The sequence below is a fragment of the Phoxinus phoxinus genome (genome assembly GCF_949152265.1).
Source record: "Phoxinus phoxinus genome assembly, chromosome: 4".
NCBI classification, from domain to species: Eukaryota; Metazoa; Chordata; class Actinopteri; order Cypriniformes; family Leuciscidae; genus Phoxinus; species Phoxinus phoxinus.
The window spans coordinates 26,906,341-26,926,171 of record NC_136879.1 but is presented as its reverse complement, the minus strand read 5'-3'; the positions used below and the strand labels follow the sequence as shown (position 1 = coordinate 26,926,171).

Below are 19,831 nucleotides of genomic sequence, written 5' to 3'. Positions count from 1 at the left end.
GGCTTTGAGGAATCTGCCGTGAATCCCGATTCAGGTGAGCGGATTCCTGCACTTCTTCTCTGAGGGATGAGTGTCGTCTGCACCATCAGTGTTTCAGAAATGCACACAGACACAGGAGTTGTACTGGGTGAACACTGGGCGGAGTTGACTGGCCTCCATGGAGAAAATTATTTAATTAAATTAATTAATCAAAAGGTCATTTCAGAAATTAGGATTTGGAAATACCTTATTACTCAAATAAAATGTAATTAGAAATGCATATTAGCCTATACAACATCACTTGTAAATAGGCTACTATTTTGTAAATAAAAGTGATTAAAGGCAGTAGCCTACTAGTTTTGTTATAGGAGATTTTATGATTTTTTTTTTACATTGAATAGTACAATATATTAGTAGCCTACATTCATTTGCTGATTTAATTAATTTTCAATAATGTAGCCTACACTGGAAAAAGGTTAGCAATTTTAATGAATAAATTATGATCTCAAAACGCAGGGAAAAAAAACAGTAACTTACCTTAGCCTATATAATATGGTAATAATAAAATTGCTACTCACGGCAATTCGTACGAATTTTACGAGGTGGCTAATTCGTACCAATTCATACGACCTCACTCGTACGAATTTGTACGTTTTTTGCTAAAACGTACATATTTTACGATTTGCCAAAATCGTATGAATTCATACGAATGACCTACCCCTGACCCCGCCCCTAAACCCAACCGTCACGTGGGTTTAGACAAATCGTACAAATTCGTACGAGTGAGGTCGTACAAATTCGTACGAATTAGCCACCTTTTAATCACTCGTACAAATTCGTACGAATTGGTCGTGAGATAGCGTTGCAACCGTTGCAACATTTTAATGATAAAAAAATAAATAAATCTTGTACGTTATAGGGGGAAGGGGCTAACCATCACATATGCACACAATAATCCAACAAAATCCTACTTTTTTTTTTTAAATGGTTGTGCTTTATTTTACAGTAGGCTACATGTAGAAAGTACTGGTTAATAGGCCTAGGTAACTACATGGGTTAAAGGAATAGATTACTTAAAAATGAAAATGGTCATCATTTACACACCCTCGTTCTTTCTAGAAGATATTTTGAAGAATGTCGGTAACCAAACAGTTGATGTTTGAAAACCATTGACAAAGCCATTTGTCCAAAGGACAGCCATTGCCTTCCAGTATTTTGTTCCTACTATGGAAGTCACTGGGGACCAGCAATTGTCTGGTTACCGACATTCTTCAAAATATCTTCCTTTGTGTTCAGCAGAAGAAAGATATTCACAGTTTTGAAACAACTTGATGGGGAGTAAATGACATAATTTTCATTTATATTCCTTTAAGGTTAGGTTTAGGAGGAGTAGGTTCAGGTTAGTACCTAGTTATTAACCAGTTGTTGATAACTATAATAATTAGTACATAGCATGCATTGTATGTTACATGGGTAATAGGAGTGTAAAATAAAGTGCTACTGAAAAAAAAATCTTGAGCCAAATTTGAATGAATGCATAAGGCAAAGATGTCATTTATTTGATATGACAGCTTACAAAGTACAGAAACATTTGCACTGCTTGCTTACTGTTCACACATTATAATATGGCGATAAAAGCAACCAAACAATATTTCCAGTAAACTAAAAACAATTATAAAAAAAAATTGATTGCATGTAGTCTTAGAAGAAAACTTAGGAGGAAAATCCAACAAACATTTCAGTATCATGCTACATGCACATTTGAAAAGCCAAACCAAACCTCCTACAAGAGGCAAACCAAATTATATATAGAATTACCCAAAACAGGAAGACATTTCATCTGCAGGAAGATGCAGCAGGTACGATACAATCACAAATGTCATGATTCTTTCTGCTCCATGAGCTCAATTGAAAAACAGGTATATATAACTCACATGTGAAGAGAGAAACAAGCACTCGCACAAAGCATTGGAATGTCTGTCAGTTTAAAAGTTCCTGTCAAATTCATTTAAATTCAGGAACACACAAATAGACCTGTGATAAATGCATAAGATTACTAAACAAACATGACGAATAAACAAACCACTAAAAATGACCAAACTAATATTAGATTTGATAGCAATGAGGTACACATTATCTGATGCCCCAATTGTCAATTTTCCTCATTCAAACCCTACAATTTACCATGATTTCTTCTTTGGTAAGTGTGCACATAATGTCTAGGGCACCAGTTGTTTATAATAAACTTAAAATCTACAGCTCATCCTCATGAAAATAATATTAAAATGTAATTTGAGAATTTCATCTTTATGCAATAGTTTCAAAAGTAGCCCTGATAAAAAAAGAAAAGAAAAAAGTAATGCCCTTAGTTTACAAAGGGATTGCAAAAAAATCAAGCATGCCGATCTCAGCAATAAATACACTTTGTTCCTTAACGACCCTCAAATGTAAATCTGAACTCAGATATTATGTATCTTGAGTGCTGTTGTGCCAAATCTCGGATAAAACAACATTGGGGAACAGGCACTTGCACCGCTCCGTCATAAAAATGTAATCTTGCGGTTTGAGTGACATGCCTTACTGTTTGATCAAGGTAAACGTGAGAAAAGAGCAGCAACACAACTCGACAACAGCATAGAGTCCCAGCCAGTGAGGAGTAATTAAACAATGCAGCGAGTTGTTTGGATGAAGCGTTGGCAGGGATCCAAAGACGCTTCCCTCGGCCCCTTTAATTTACAGTCAACAGTCGTCCATTACACCTGATGTCTCTGCTTACCTCCTCTCTCAGTCTGTGGACCCCTGAGTTCACCTACTGCATTTTAGTCCTCAGCCTGTTGACATACATAAAAGTAGTCAGGATGAAAAGATTAACATGAAAACACCCAGTATAAGTGATCTAATAATAAGAAGAAGATGCTAAACCACCATTTCAATTGGTCTGGTTGACAAAAAGAGCACAAATGTAAGTGTATCGTTTCATTATAGTGCCTCCTAATGGTAAACTAAAAGACAAAAAGTTTAAGGGTTTAATTACCGCTCTGATCTGAAAGTCGGCTGCAATTTCCTCATAAAAGCTTTTTAGCAATAAAAAAAACCTCCTTTTCCTCCTTTCAAACACGCTAAATGTTGCATAGTAATTGAATTACAGGAAATACAAGAATCTTATTGAGCCATTAGCGTTTGTGTTGATTTGATGGAAATCTGAAAGAGGGAATTGGCCACAAATCACATCCACTCATTAGTTGCTAATGAGCAGTTAGTAAACTGGTATGATGTAATGAGAATAAGCAGGAGCAGGTGGAGAAGGACAGTGATCCCAAGTGACAGGGTTGAGCCGGCAGCATTGGAGAGGATATGACATCAAACATTCACAAAACACTAAGGAGTGGTTCCTCAAATCAAATTAGCTCAAAGGAAAAGGGAAGACAATCAGTAACAAGCAGCACAACATTTATTTGCCATTCCAGCATCATGCCAAATGTCAACAGTATAAACTACAAATTCATACACTTGTAAAAAGTAAAACATCCTACAGACACAGAGGCGCGGCCACATTAGCGAAATTTCGGTAAAATTTTGCAGGCACAAAAGCTCCATTGTCTTTCGTCACTGGTTTAGCGAGATATAAAGCACCGCTCACACAAAAGCTTTTAAACGAAGAAGCTTTCTGTTGGTCAATGCTGCAAATTTGCGTGACCAATTTAAACCCATTGCAAATGCAAAATTCCGGATTGTGTGGATTCCTGCTAAAATTCACTGAATAACGGTGAATGTGACCGCACCTTATAAAGGGAATTAAAAAGAGAATTCATATTTCAGACTTAAAAAAAAAAAAAAAAAAACTCATGAGAATAAAGGCCACCAATTTCATTTTTTTCATAATTTCATAATTTCTGGCTAGATTTTTTTAAACAAAACAGTTTTGTGCATGTAATAATTAATTAAATATATATTTCAAATTGTGTTTTTTCAAAAACCGGTTTCATTTTTGCGGTTATAAAACCAGGAATCGAGTATGATCCATGGGTTCCCATTCCTTTTGAGCAATACATTTTAATGTTTAGAGTTGTTTACAATTACTGGATGAGTAATCTTAAAAACTAATTACAGATTTTATTGAGATTACTGGGGCGGATTTAAGTGCATGTCAGATAGAAATTAACACAATGTGATTTGAATGTGCTCTGGGTCAAAACTGTTATTCAAAGCGAGTAAAAATACTTAAGTCTAGCCGATGCTACTTAAACAGAGCACTAGAAAACTAAAAGATTACTCACAAATAACCATGATTTTCAAGATTTAATAAATTTTCTATGCCTGAAAAGCATAATTTTAAAATGTCTTGCTATTTCCATGTTTTATAAGACTGTGGGAACCTTGATCATTTCAGAGGACTTATTATTTTACAGTCTATATGAATAAGGAATGGATTTTATTTGTAAAAAGTACCCTGATTTGCCCACTGGTGAACCTAGTACATTCATTCTGTGTGGCTTGATAAGACATTCACACATGATAAAAATTAAAATGACATGAAATCTAATAAGTCTCTGGAACCACATTTGGTTTACCCTGTATAATTTATCTCTGCAAGCTGCTCTGGGAGAAATGCCAAACAGCTTTCCCCCTCAATGATGAGCAAACGGGATCCTGTTGGGATGATGTTATAGATCATTCCCATTTAGAGTCCACACACTTACACATTTATAAATGTTTTGCAAAAATGGAATAAAATCAAATGAATGTTTATTTGCACAAGCAGTTTGTGGCATGCATGGAAAGGGAAAACGCCAGAACCCATATCCAAACACGTCATCCAGGGAGAGGTGCGAAATCAAAGAGGTGCATGAACGACAATGAGGGGGATCCGGGAGCACAGTAATTGTGTGGCATATTAGTTGTGCAGGAGGAGTGCAAGGTTCACAGTGGAAAATGACAGCCAGTGTGAAGCTGCAGACAGAAGCAGTCGGTCCCAGAGGAGGGAAGGACTGTCAGCCTGAGGAGCTGCATTCTCATAAGTCAAAGTCAATAGAGACAAGCCCGATAGCAGACACCATCTCATGCCATGAGACAGATGGACATGGGGACATAAGGGAGACATGAGTGTAGTGAACAGGGAGGGAGAGACACAGAGAGACCAGAAAGACTGAAAAAAGGAGGACGTTGATTAGTTGTTAGAAGTCAGCTGAAGTAAGGGACTTCTTTCGAAAAGCCACAGTCTCAAAGCTGGTAATAAGAACAGCACCTGAGGACGGTTGCTCTGAAGAATCCACTGCCGTTTCCTCCCCAGGCTTAGTTTCGGACTCGCTCTGACCCGGCTCTAAAATAGGGACGTCGCTGTCCTCTGCATCAAGAGGATAAATAGGATATTACAATGAATTCTTAATTTGGAGGAAATCATGTTGAACTGTGTTAATGAAATGTTTTGACATACTGCTCTGGTTGGTGTTGTCTGGGGTGGGCGGCACTTCGGAATCTGCTGTGTCATGGCTGCTCGAGGTGGTACAGTCGGCAGATTCAGCAGGTACAGACTCTTGTGTTTCACAGGAAGTTGACCCCACCACTGAATGTGAAAAGACAATTAAGTTTCACTACTAAGACATCACAGAAACTCAAAGATTGACTTTGAAATAAAGCTGAAGCCCACTGATTGTTTTTTTTTAATTAACAAATAAAATTGTAATAGTTTTAGTTAGTTGAGATTTACAATGTGGTTGTTCTTTTTACTGTGTTACTACGGTTGTTACTTGAATATATGCTAAATATACTAAAATATGCTTCTTTTCAGCCCAAATCACGAGCATATGCATGCAATTGTCTGCAATACTGTCTACTCGAGCCATACTTCTCCAACCTGTCCTGCAGGACCCCCAGCACTGCATATTTTGTATGTCTCCCTCATCTAATACACCCGATTCAACTCACCAGCTTTTTAGTAAAGACTGCAAAACTTGAATTAAAATGAGGGAGACATACAAAATCCAATGTGCAATGGTGGGGAGTCCCCAAGACAGGTTTGAGAAGCACTGCACTGGGGGTAACACTAATGGCGGGGCTGTTGCTTGAAAGAACTAGTCAAAGTAGATCGGAAAATAGAAGTAAAAATAATGGAATATGAAGATCTAGCCAACAACAATGAATATGCGAGGAGGTCAAAAGGTACCAGCGATTGTACAACGTGACTGAAAGATTAGAAGGAGAACACAACTGTACCCGTCTGTATGAGTTCATGGGCAATGGAGTCAAAGTTGAAAGACTAGAATGCTTGACCATGTGTGAGATGTAATGGCAGGTGGAAAAACAAAACATACCCCAGGCTTTGTCTTAACAAGCACCGCTAAAAAGAGAAACTGTGATGTACTAAATAAAGACCATGATTATTTCACCTGTAGATGTACTTTCGTTTCTTCCTGGTTCTTCTGGCTGGCTGGGGGTGGTGGACGTGTTATGTTCGGCCTGGTTGCTCTCTTGTTGGGCTGGACTGCTTTCAGTGCTGCTGGGCCTCAGAGGGCTCTCGCCCAGACTGCTCTTAGGAGAAAGCATCTCCATTTCTTCACCCCAATCTGACACCGGCTGGTGGCTATCCAGTGGGGAGAAAGGGCTAAGGGGTTTGGGCCCTTCTGGTGTACTGAGCGTCTCCTGCGGGGAAGGGATGTGGACTTTGGGTCTTGGGGTACGTTTCTCTTTTGGGCTGGGAGTAGAGGGTGCAGGAGAGGAATGGGTCTTTTCTGTTGGTTTAGCATCTTTCGAGTATTCCTCGTGATCTGCTTTTTCATCTTCTTCCGCATTTTCCTCTTCACCATCACTGGCATCCTCCCACTCATCTTCATCCTCTTCAGCAAGGCCTCCATCACTCTTCTGCACAGCAGGAGAAGGTCAGGAATAAATGAAACGGACTAATTAAAATCAAATTTCATTCAAAAGAACTCTTGGTACCATAATACTCTATACCTATTAAGTGTTGTCGGGCTTCTCACCTTGTCTGACAATGGAGCCCTGAAGGTGCCGTCCTCACTCTCGTTTTCTTTCCCTTTGTCCTTTTCATCAGTCTCCTTCTCTTGTTCCTCCTTTCTTCCTTTCTCCTCTTCATTTTCTCCTTCCCACCGATTATCATGCATGCTTTAGGAAAGAATAATGTTGCTCAATGAATGTTTATTCAGGAAATGGTCTCTAGAACGATAATTTCTCTACCCACAATGCCGCCTGCCTCCAAATAGCAATTGCATGTAGCAAATAACAGGCCATGTTACCACCTGGAATTAGGATGCATTTTTTGTGATTCGATCACAAGTGGTCAAGCTAAATACAGGGTCTAAAATATTTAGTGATCAGGGGCCTCGTTTATAAAACTTTGCGTAGGATTTGCGTCAGAAGTGGCGTACAGATGAAACATAGGACGTGCCTACGCACAGAAATATTTGGATTTATAAAAGAGTGCGCACGCACATTCTACGCAGTTTTCCCTTAATAAATCACAATCCATTCTAAATGTAGCGCAGCTTTTGCGGCTTCATGTCACGCCCATAGTTGCCCATAAATAGTCCGTGAAACGCCCACAAGTTAATATTCATCGATTGCGAAATCATAGCAAACACAGAGAGGAAATAAAAAAAACGTAACTTCACTCAATGTGAAGTAGAAGTTATCGTTGGCGAGGTGGAAAAGAGGAGAAAAATGTTGTTTGGAGGGCACAGTGTGGGCATTACTAATGCCAAAAAGGCACTTGAGTGGCAAAAGGTTTCAGACGCCGTAAATGCTGTAGGCTCACAACCTCGGACCGTGGCCGAAATAAAAAAGAAATGGTCGGACAAGTCATTACGCATTGTGATGGGGCATTTTATTTCCATCCATTTAATTGCATCAGACAAGCTACAGATGTCGGTTATAATCTACGTGGAAATGGGAAATAGTTCAGTGCAAATGTAATTTCTTGCAGCTTTCTGAATGGTTGAGACATACGTCATATGTTATTTTATCAAAAATAAAACAAACTAAAGGCATATGCATGAATACCATGATTCCGTAGCTGATGAAGACATTTTTACTATGAAAACAACTTTCCCCAGTGGACAATTAATACATCTATATATCTATTTATCTATCTATCTATCTATCTATATATCTCCCTAATTATCTATCTATCTGTCTGTCTATCTATCTAATTGCATCTATATCTGCTCCGCCAGACGGACACATTGACGAGAATATCAGTTTTGTACATTATTTCGTTCAGTTTACCATACTATTTATGAGGATGAATTGCATAACATGCCAATATTATTGCAGAACATATTTAACTTTTTTTTTTGCAAATATGTGTTAATTTGCATTTCTGTTGTAATTTTTGTTTGATTTTGTTTGTTTTACACTGCAGATCGATCCAACGGGTGTTCGTGTAGGTTGTTAATTGTAATTGCTTTGTCAAGTCTTCATGTTATTTATGAGAGGCAGTATTGTCATTTCTTTACGGTCTACAGTTTCACACACTTTCACATTTCTTCCATCTGCCGACGGTGTCGCCATTTCTCATTTCACCTGTTTGTGTGCGTACGCCTGGGTCAGAGCTTGCGTGAAGGACCGCACATTTTCCCGTGAAGTTTGCTTTTTATAAATACCAATTATTGCGGAGAGAGTGGCGTACGCCTTCTTTTGTGCGTACGCAACATTTATAAATGAGGCCCACCACATTGAAGCACCGCCTGCTTGCCGCACACTCACCTACCACGTGACCATTCTCAGACACAATGTGAGAAATTGCACCAAAACAATCGATTTAAACTTCACTGCATTGTATCAAACACATGGATTACAGTGGAAATCACAACTTCCTTCCACATCCTTTTTATTCACTTCCTTTCCTACTCGCTCATAAGCTATGTAACATCGGTTCATTCCTTCAAAAGTATTTGAGTCTCCAAAGACAAGACGCAGTCAAAACACGTTAATACCAAGTGGAAAGGACTCTCAGCTGGACACTTGTGATCGGATCACTGAAAACACATCTTAATATCAGGTGGAAACTGGGCCATAGTTAAGATGACACAACTAAAGCCTAGTGGCTACTAGAAAAAAGGACAAGCACTTTAATGGCCCTTTTTTCCAAATGGTGGACTTGAGGGGCACTTGGTGTCTTACAGACTTGCGACGGTCACTGCATTCATGTGCTCATTAAGCTTATGAGGAAATAGATTGTCTGACTTGTAATTTTAAGTTTCAAAATTGTGTTAATGACATCCTTGATGTGTAATTTTCTACAACAAACTTCTACTTGAGTGTAGACTGTACAGTTTAGGGCATGATCTACTGGCGCTTTTCCACTGCATGGTACGGTACGGTTCGGTACGGGACGGCACGCTTTGGCGCTTTTCCACTGCATGGTACGGTACGGCTCACTTATGGCGCATTTCCACTGCATGGTACGGTACGGTACGGCTCGCTTCGGCTCGCTTTAAATGGTACCACCTCTGTTGAGGTTCCAAGCGTACCATACCGATACTAAATGTGACGTGAAAACACTGCAGATCACTGATTGGTCAGACACAATCGTCACTTCAGCGTCATTGTATTTGCTACACTAAACCCGCTAGATTTAAATAGCCAGACAACAGCCAACACAGTAGCACCTGTTTTTAGAGTATTTACTTGACAAAAGAAGTAAAAAAAAAATCAAACAAGAAATGGAACGTGGTCAGTGGACGAGGTGCAGACGTTCCTCTCGTTGGTTGCCGAGGAGCGGATCCAGCGAGAGCTGGATGGGGCAACACGGAATGAAAAAGTGTTCCAAGAAGTAGCACAGCTCTTAGCCGCACACGGCTACCACCGAACCTACAAACAGTGTAGGGACAAATTAAAAAAACTAAAAAGTGACTACCGAGCCAGTAGAGGCGGCAACTATTAACGATCAGTCCCACCCATTTTGAAACGGTACTAACTGTAGTGGAAAAGCAACCGAGCTAAAGCAAACCGAACCGTGCCGTACCGAGTCGAGTCGTACCACGCAGTGGAAAAGCGGAGCGAGCCGAACCGTTCCGCGCCGAGACGAACCGTACCGAGCCGTACCACGCAGTGGAAAAGGCCATACTAGGACTGGGCAGGGCTGTTCCTGGATGCCCAATGTTCTGCAGAGTTTAGCTTCAACTTGGCCCAGAACACTTTCTAGTAATCCTGACTACCTTGATTAGCTGGTTTAGGTGTGTTTAATTAGCATTGGAGCTGAACTCTGCAGGATAGTGGATCTCCGGGAGAAGGACTGGACATGCTAGTGCCATCCAAAAAAACAAAACATAAATTCTCCACAATTAGGATTTAACCATTACATACCTGTAGCTTTTGCTCTGACCGTGGCCCATCCCTCGTCCACGGCCTCCCTGTCTGGGTTTGCCCTGGCCCAAGAACTCGCCAAAGGTTGGTGCCTTGGGCGGCCTCTTGTTGTCTTCTGCATAACAGAGATTATAGCCATATTTATCCTTGAAGGGTGTCATGGGGCTAAGCAAGACCTTGCAAAACAATTCTGCATATGAAATCTGTGGTGGAGAGATGGCCCTGGGCACACAGTAACAGATGGCCACCTGTCATTCTGGATTACCGCTCGGCTCTATGCATCACTTTTCAGGATAAGAGGAGAGGAACGGATGAGAAAAACATGCAAATGTGGGCTTGATTTGACAGCACTGTGACGTGACTTGACTTGAATGTTGTGAGGTAGATACTGGGATTGTGAAGCACTCAAAACCAAGATATCAGCAAACGAGCATGTGTCAGAAGCAGCCAGACTTTCTTCAGTGCAAAATAGGTACTTTGGTATGTTTTGAGTGACAGCTTTGGAATGTCAATATTCAGGAGACAGTGCGAGAATGACAATGTTAGGGCAAGAGTGATGTAAGTTAGAAGACTGTGCCTCAGAAAGGGAAATGTAGCTTGAGTATAAGCCAATTGGTTAAAAGTTAAAATATATAAAGTTGTTTTGGACAATTTGTTTTGCTGAATGTACATGTTTTGCTGAAGTAACCATATTAATAGCTCCAGTTCCAAAGTGTGTGTATGTATATATATTATTTTAGGTGTTGTGCAGATGGCCTCATTTTAAACATCTCCAGAGGATGCAGGGCCTACATGGTATCTCCAAATTTTAAGACCAATTCTATAATAAAAAGCCAAAACTAAATGTATAATAATGTTTAAATAGTGTAAGAATACATATTAAATAAGCATTAATAACATATAATAACAATAACTAAACAAATATATAAATATAAAAAGTGTAAAATGTTGGGGCCATAAACTCACAGGAAACTACAGGCCTGATCAGGCAGGCAGAACAAAAAAAACTTAAGCTTACTGTTGAGACCTGAAGCATCTCCTGTCTTTCCGTCCACAAATTAAAACCCTACACAAATCTTAAGTTTTAATTATACTTTTTAGTATATTTTACAGTCTTAAATATTGTAAGTGAATTTGAGTTATCTTAATGCATATTTAGGATCCACAAACCCCTGGGATATAAGTGACTGGCAATGCTTAAGGAAAATTAAGATGAGGAACAGACTTATTTACCACAGTCAGAACTAAAATTACCATTAGTTTTGTTTCCATCAGTCAAAACTAGAATATTAAACACAGTGTTAATTTATAGGAACACTTAATTTACAGTGTTGCTACTTACGTTAATGATATTATATGTCAGAATAATCTCAGCTTTTACGCTTGAGTTTATAAAGAAGAAAAGGTCAACCAAGTCAAGAACACAAGGAGTGGCTGGGTGCATGTTTTCTGCTCAGCAAAATGACCGGGAAGCAAGTTTGTAACGATGGCTATGCAACTGGCAGAAAGCAATTATGAGCTGTCCAGAGAGCTGCATCTTGAGACAATAGATAATACAATCAGATACACACCCACCCACTATAATTTATTATGAAGGAATGGAATGCAATTAGAAACTATCAGTGCAGGAACAGCTGTTTGCTTGCACTCAGACTAGAGCCAATGTGAAGCGGGGTAAAGACACACACGCACACTCCCATGCCTTAAGCTGACCTGAAGGTCCACTGCGTTGCTGTAGATGGGCATTGCGCCCTCTAGCTGCTGAGAGACCACAGCACAGAACATCACCAAACAGGCAAAAAGACAAGTTTCACAAAGCAAAAATGTAATAAATGTGTACATGTAACTACTCTATACTGTTGATGTATGACAGACTATTGATTGTCTGTATAAAATATAAGACACTCCAAAAAACATGGGGTGACATTCATGGTTTGAGCAGAACAGGTGGTCACTGTGCCTGTGTGTGTGCGCGGTTTACCTCTCCTGTTGCTTTGTTCTTGTGTGCCCTCTCCGGCCACAGCTGAGTCCTCCTTGAACCTGTGAAAACACCTCAGGGTCACTGGCAGTCTTATTCTCACCCTGTCAGCATGCATTACTCTTATCCAGTCTTTCTCTGTCTCTCTTTTTAACAGTCTGACAGAAATAAAATTGTCAGAGCTGAAATTACAGGGATAATTCACCCCAAAATATCATCATTTACGTCATTCCAAACTTGAATGACAATCTACTAATGAAAACAAAAAGGACAATGTACTGGTCTCTTTTCACCATATAATGAATGTGCAGCATTAATTTCTTCTTTTGAGTTCAACAGAAGAAAGTAATGCCTAGTTTACACTACAGGATTTTAAGCCCAATTTAAGCCCGATTTGCAAATCGTTGAGCTCGCCGACAGGTCGGGTTGTTATCGCGTACAAATCGCGGGGGATTAGCGGCCGATGAACGCTCGCCAATCTGTTAGTATGAAAGAGCCAACAACACATCAAAGACGCTCGCAGACGCCTCGCGGACGCGTCGCCGAGCCCAGAAAAATATCTAGCATGCTAGATATCTGGAGCTGTCGCACGACTCAACCACATGTGATGCCATGAGCTACAGCCAATCAGAGCAAGGCATGGGTTGAGGTCACTGATTGCAGCACTAATTTCTGTCTGACGTCCATATTCAAACAAAGACTCGCGTGTTGTGTACTTGTGTTCTTCTTCACTGGGTAGTGGCGCGCGTGCTGTATTGCGTCATTTCCGGTTCGTTTTATCGCGTGATTTCTTCGTGATAAAACGTGGTTTGTAGACAAGATAGAATCGTTGGATGATAGAGTTGTTGTCTACTCTTGTAGTGAGTTACCTCCTGTTGCGGATCAATCACGTTGTGTCGTGTGGTGTGAACAGCTCAACAACTTGAACACTCCTGATTTCGCAGAGAGCAAGTCATGTAGTGTGAACTGCACAGTTCAGCCCGACGTTTTAAAATCCTGTAGTGTGAACTTGCCTTAAGACATATGGGTTTGGAACTAAATGAAGGGGACTAAAACCACAGGAATACAATTTTAGTGAACTGGCCCTTTAAATGTTCAATGATTCTATAGCATATTCATAGATATAATAGTCAACCTTTATGCCTCTGACACTCACATTGTATCGGTTTTCTGCGCATCCCACTCTCGTTTCCACTGGCCAGTGGCGTTACGGTGACGAGCCAGCCGTTCTTCATCAATCTGCTCTCGCTCCTTTTTCCAGCGGAGATACTCGGCTCTTTCTCTACCCGTCATGGATAATGTCATATCCACTGAGCCTCTACCACTTGGCCTACGATTCTGCTATGAGATTAAAAAAGAGAAGGAGAGTTTGACAAGGAAGAAAAAAAAAACTCAGTGGGACAGGTCCTAAAAGAAAATGACTGGCCCTTCATAATGATAGGGTATTGTAGGTAGTTGCCAGGGTGTTTCTATGCAGTTGCAAAGGGGGGTCAGAGTATGTTTTGGGTGGTGTATAATTGATATTCTGGTCTCTATACACTACTGTTAAAAAGGTTGGTAGATTTTTTTTATGTTTTTAATGAAGTTTCTTATGCTTGCTTAATTTGATTTAAAAATACAAATTAAAACAGTATTATTATTATTATAATATTACCTAAATAACTTTTTTCTAAATGTATATTTTAAAACCTAATTTTTATAAAAATAATAAAATAAATAATAAAATTATTATAATATGCTGTTTTGGTTCCCAATAAACATTTCTTATTATTCTAAATGTTGAAAACAGTTGTGCTGGTTAATGTTTTTGTGGAAACCGTGATTTATTTATTTTTGTTGATGTTTTGAGACAAAGTTCAAAATATATTTTTGTAGCAATGTTGTACAAACAGTCTTAACTGTCACTTTTGATAAGTTTAATGCATCCTTGCTAAATAAAAGTATTAATGGGGTCTTACTGACCCCAAACCTTTAAACGGTATTGTATGCATCTTGTGTATTAAGCTAAACCAAAGAAATGAAAATGTCCAGTACCGTCCATTCTTTCTCAACCTCTGGACCAGTCTTCACATTGTCAAAGTCAACTCCACCCCAGTTGCGCACATGTCGTCGGCTTCCCTCCTTGCGGTCAATGTCTGGGATTGGCCCACTGCGCCGTGGGTCATCAAGGAAGTTCCTGATGGGGTTCTTCTCTCCCTCAGCCTGCAAAAGATAAATGTGTGTGAATATATCAAATAGATAATGGCTGCTACATTAATAGGAGAAAGTTGCGTTGATCGAGACATACCTTTTGACCTCTCTCATATTCAGCAATCTTTTCCATCTCCTCATTCATCTTCTCTATGTTCTGTCTTCTTTTCTCCTCCCACTCCTGAAGAGGAGAAATTGGATATCAACGGGATATTAAAATGCTTGTAGATTATGATGCTTCTGTCTAGATACTAAATCTTTGTTACTGTTTTCAAAGATCTAAAATATTCAAAAAGAACACTTCCTGTCAGTGCTGGAAAATTCCTTATATTTATTTAAACAGCGATGTTTTATCTTACAATGATATAATACATGCTTGACGAAGCACCGCTGTGTATAAATAATGAATTTGGCAAGCAACAGCAGTACGGGACTTGCATTCTCCTTTCTGTACATTTTGCACACCTCCAAATGACTTTGTAAGTGAATGCATTACAACAATGTTCTACAATATCTCAACCACAAACTGATTTAGAACATGTCAATGGTAACCTTTGATTTCCTGTCTGAGCCTGATCCTCCTTGCGATCCTCCTTGTGTTCCTCCTCCTTGCATTCCGCCTCTTCCTCCTCCTTGCATTCCTCCTCTTCCTCCTCTCCGCCCTGCTCTAAAGGAGTGTTCAATACGGGGAGGACCCTCTCCACCTTCACCATCTTGAGGTTGCCTTTCTGGCCACGGTTCGCCTTTGTTTGGACGAGGCTCTCTTCTTCCTCCACGGTGACCAGCTCTGCTCAGCCGGCCTGATCCAGTTCTGTTGGGGGGGCTCTCACAGCGAGGCCAAGCAGACTCTTCTTCTTCTGGACCCTGGTCACCACGATTACCAGCTGGTTTCCTGTCATTCATCACACGCTTATCCTAGAAAGGCAGTGTAAAGTTTTTGTGGATTTTAGTCCATGAGTAAAAAAGCTCATGACCTGTTTTTTTCGGTTACATTAATAAGGCAGTGTAATTTTAGTATTTATTATTGTTAACAACTTATAGTAGTAACTCAATATTTTTAATTGGCTTTTATAATTTCAGTTTTCATTTTAACTAATTTTAGTCATTTTATGTGCTTTTGTCATTTTTATTACCGTAGTATATTCAATTTATTATTTTTATTTCACTTTTATTTATTTAAGTGCTTAAACTTAAACTTTTGTCAGGTAGTTGCCAAGACACCATTTCTAATTTTGCACAATTTCTAAAGTCTTTAAAGTCTAATATTTATATTTTAGATTTATGTCAATTTAATACAACTATTTTTAATTACAAAACAGCATATAACATATTACCATGAACAATATCTGTGAATCAGATTCTTTTACAGGGCAGCGATTCCCATGTCCATCTTTCTAGTTTAACAAGTTTATTTTCTACGAAAATTCCCTCACTTTTCAGTTATTGAAAAGGCATGACCTTCACAGACCACGATAGGAGGCTCAATCACAGCTGCATGGGCCATCTGTGATCCACTGAAACTCTACAGGTATTGATTAAAATGCTCTACAGCTCGTCACAGCCTTCCCCAGGTGGGAAATTAAAAGCTGTGAGAAATGGGAGTGGCGATTAACTTTTACAGGCTCTTGTTCAATATTAAAGCTGATGCAAATCATTAGCAGTCTTCAAAATCAAACTTGAATTAAGAAACATGGGTACTTATCCAATACATACTCGTGTATCCAGTTCCCATATTCATATTTTAGTTTTAAATAGCCATCTCTCTGACAATCTATTGACTTTAGGGCTGTGAAGATATATCACAGTTCTTTGTAGGGGTGTGCAATATGTATCATCATGTCGAAAGGGAGAGTCAGTGATTCAATGAATAAGCTGTTTAAATGACTCACTCTTTAAGATGGTGACTTGCAATCACCTACTGGTGCTTTTAGTTGTATATTTTAAGTGTTTTTATTTATTTATTATTTCACATTTGCAAATAATACTATGATAATTTGCATATGCAAATATGAAATAATGTAAATGCATTCATGCCAACTCCTCTGATCTGTATTAAACAGTCTAAGTACATCTAAATTACACTTTGTTTTGTCAATATCACACACCAATAACTAGTTATTTTTTTCCACAATACTTAATATTTAACATACACAACACTTAATATTCAACAATATTATTGATCTGACTGTACTGACACTGTTGTGTGAGAACTTAACGATGACATTTTTGCAGAACTGCTTTATTGATTAAATAATCTAATTTAATAATTGATGAACTTTACAATGGAACTGATTAACACTGAACCGACTTCAGCTGAACAACAGCAAGAATGCATTATTTTCCTGTTATCACTGTAAAGCTGCTTGAAAACAATCTATATTGTATAAAGCACTAAATAAATAAAGGTGACTTCATTTGACAATATTGCATTGACAGCGGTATCAATATAGTTATTTCCTACAATTCAGTTAATGAAGCAGGTCATCTAAATAAACAGAAGTTCTGATACAGTATCTCATGAGTTTATATCAGGTAAAAAATTAGGCAAAATGCACGAGAGATCGCATCTGATCCTGCAGACATTACGTTTTTTTTTTCCAGAATCAATGATAATGTAATATATTTAACCATGGCACATTGTGGTAAATGGTCATTCTATAAAATCATTCTGCCGTCTGTCTTTACCCCAGCTGGTTTAGACAAGTCGACGGTCACTGAGAAGTTCTCCTTCTCTGTCTTTCTCCGTTCCGACTCAGGTTCATGAGGGCGGGCTTTGCGAGTTGTTGTCACAGCGATGCCCTCCTGTTCAGCCTTTTTCTTATCTTCCTGTATTTCCTGGTGAAACAAGAGAAAGAAAAGTAAACTAAATGAATTAATAAAATCTGATCAAGTTAAAAGCTTTGAATCTGAGCAGGGCTGAATGTTACGTACAATGAATAACAACCACAGCCAATTCTTCAAGTCAAAATAAATAATTATTATTAGTACACAAAATAAACTAATTGGCAGAGTCACTCTGAGTGGCAGCAGACTATCAAATTTCAGTATCCGAATTCACCTGATATCTCTTGACCAATGCCTCATTCTTCTTCCTTAGAGCTTCAATCCTTTTGTCTAGCTCAGCATCTTTCTCCTCCTTTGTTTTTAGATCCACCACTGCAGACTGACCAAAAGGGAAGAGAGAGATGTCACACAACTGCAGCCAATACACGAGACAGGAGACAACAATGTGATTACGTTTTTCTACGGTTAGTGTTAAAACACTGGGTCGACATGTTCAACATATTTAGACCAGATATGGTACTGGGAGTAATTTGTCCAGGAATTTGCATATTATTGATTATGTTTAACATCAAATATAATTATATAATCAATGAATATAATAATTCAAACACAATTATCATATATGTGTGTGTGTGTGTGTGTTATTCTTGTGATGCAAGTGTCACATGATCCTTCAGAAATGATTATAATATGCTGATTTGGTGATCAAGGAACATTTCAAGAACTTGTATGATAGAATGATGATATTGTGCCTCACCATGGCTGGAAGCCTGTCCTAAAACAAAAGGTAGAGAGCTGAAGAAACTCCTATACCTAAACGGGAAGAGACAAGATAAGATGATGCAATATCGGCAACAATTAATTAAATTTTTTTTTTTAACAAATGTAATTGCATGCGTGATCACGACCCCATTCAAACCACACAATATTTGGAGAGGTTGGCATCATCATAAAGACATAAACCCTCTTATGAGCACAGACTATATAAATCCCCGCATAAGCGTATTAGTGAGAACACAACACTACGAACATAAGAGCTAAACGTCTGTATACATTGGCAGTAGGTTTACAGTAAACAATGTATCTGTATGGAGCGTGTGGACTATAACAATGTATCAATATCATCAGAGAAGCCGCCAAGTGTCTATGTGCCCTATTCAGCAGCCATGCTTAAGTCGTTTTTTATTTGTTCGGTAAAACAAAAAGGCAGTTGAATTTTTACATACAAACACACTCCAGCATATATAAAGCCATGCATAAGACCTTTACAAATTCGCATTGTTTTACCTCTGGCAAGTGCAGCGCCCCTAAAAGTGGCTTGTAAAGTGCACTCTATCAACGGAGACCGACTACTCAATCTACTTCCGTTAACATTAGCTTCCACTTCCAGATTATGTGTGAGCGTCAAAAGAGGGGGAATTGCAAAATAAAAGTCATTTAGTGTGGGATTTGACCTTTTTTTTACTGTCTATGGATTGACCGATTTGATTTGCTACAGCTGGTAAAGAAAAGCATAAAAAAGGGTATAATTAATTCAATAAATCTACACTGAAGTATTATTACTCTGCTATTGTTCAAAGCAGACCATCACATCGTAAATCCTAAAGTTTTATTTTTAAATAATTTTTTTATTTAAAAAAGGTTATGTACATTTAAACATTAATTTATAACACTATACTTTACTATACATTTGCATCAAATTACAAAAAAACTAGTAAACACCTGGGTGTTTCAAATACAGTGGCTGTGGAAGTTAAAGGGATAGTTCACTTTAAAATTAAAATTCTGTCATCATTTACTCACCCTCAAGTTGTTTCAAACCTGTATTAATGTATTTTTTCTGCTGAACACAAAGAAAGATATTTTGAAGAATGTCAGAAACCAAACAGTAGTCTGTACCCATTGACTTCCATAGTATTTTTTCCTACTATGGAAGTCAATGGGTACAGACTCCTGTTTGGTTTCTGACATTCTTCAAAATATCTTTCTTTGTGTTCAGCAGAAAAAATAAATTAATACAGGTTTGAAACAACTTGAGGGTGAGTAAATGATGACAGAATTTTAATTTTAAAGTGAACTATCCCTTTAAGGTAAAGTTTACATCTTTCTCTCTTCTGACTGTCGTCATCAATTTCTCTATTTTTTTTTACTCTTTTTGAAAGTTGTGAAAACACAAATGTGGAGTTTTTCTTATTCTATCTGAGCAAAACGGAACACAAAATAAAAAATATTTAATGTAGTTTCTCATTCACCGCTATAGAAGTTTACCCAACTATGACGACTTCCGCTTCTAGGAAACCCAGTTAAGGTCATTGGACAGAATTAATTACATAAAAATTACAATCGCAGCAATAAAGTTTGCAAGTTGTAAACATTAGAAATATGAAATTGTGAATATAGAAACATTAAATATGAAAAAAGCAGATCATGGTACTGAGTCTTTTAGGCTTAGAGCTCCATCTGTAAGTCCACTCCATCTGCTGGAAACAGCAATTCCCAAAGTAGTTCTATCTACAGTATATATACAGTATCTATATACAGTATATATACAGTATCTATATACAGTATCTATCTATCTAT

General features: G+C 38.4%; 1 protein-coding gene across 4 annotated transcripts; it reads right to left on the bottom strand.

Moving 5' to 3' along the window:
- Window positions 1-1,490: 1,490 nt before the first annotated feature.
- Window positions 1,491-18,686, bottom strand: ccdc9 (coiled-coil domain containing 9). Of its 4 annotated transcripts, none has more exons than XM_079611361.1 (16): window positions 18,539-18,686; window positions 18,009-18,064; window positions 17,526-17,630; window positions 17,153-17,302; window positions 15,020-15,382; window positions 14,565-14,648; window positions 14,312-14,479; window positions 13,434-13,618; window positions 12,281-12,339; window positions 12,013-12,060; window positions 10,300-10,414; window positions 6,957-7,098; window positions 6,366-6,837; window positions 5,414-5,542; window positions 5,225-5,323; window positions 1,491-2,810 (listed from the first exon to the last, which is right to left on the bottom strand). In XM_079611361.1, the coding sequence occupies exons 2-16, from the start codon at window positions 18,009-18,011 to the stop codon at window positions 2,806-2,808; spliced, it is 2,127 nt and encodes a 708-aa protein (XP_079467487.1). In that variant the 5' UTR covers window positions 18,012-18,064; window positions 18,539-18,686; the 3' UTR covers window positions 1,491-2,805. The 4 variants fall into 4 exon arrangements, with proteins under 4 accessions (XP_079467487.1, XP_079467488.1, XP_079467489.1 ...); XM_079611362.1 differs by having other exon boundaries at window positions 13,434-13,615; XM_079611363.1 differs by lacking the exon at window positions 12,013-12,060.
- Window positions 18,687-19,831: the final 1,145 nt, after the last annotated feature.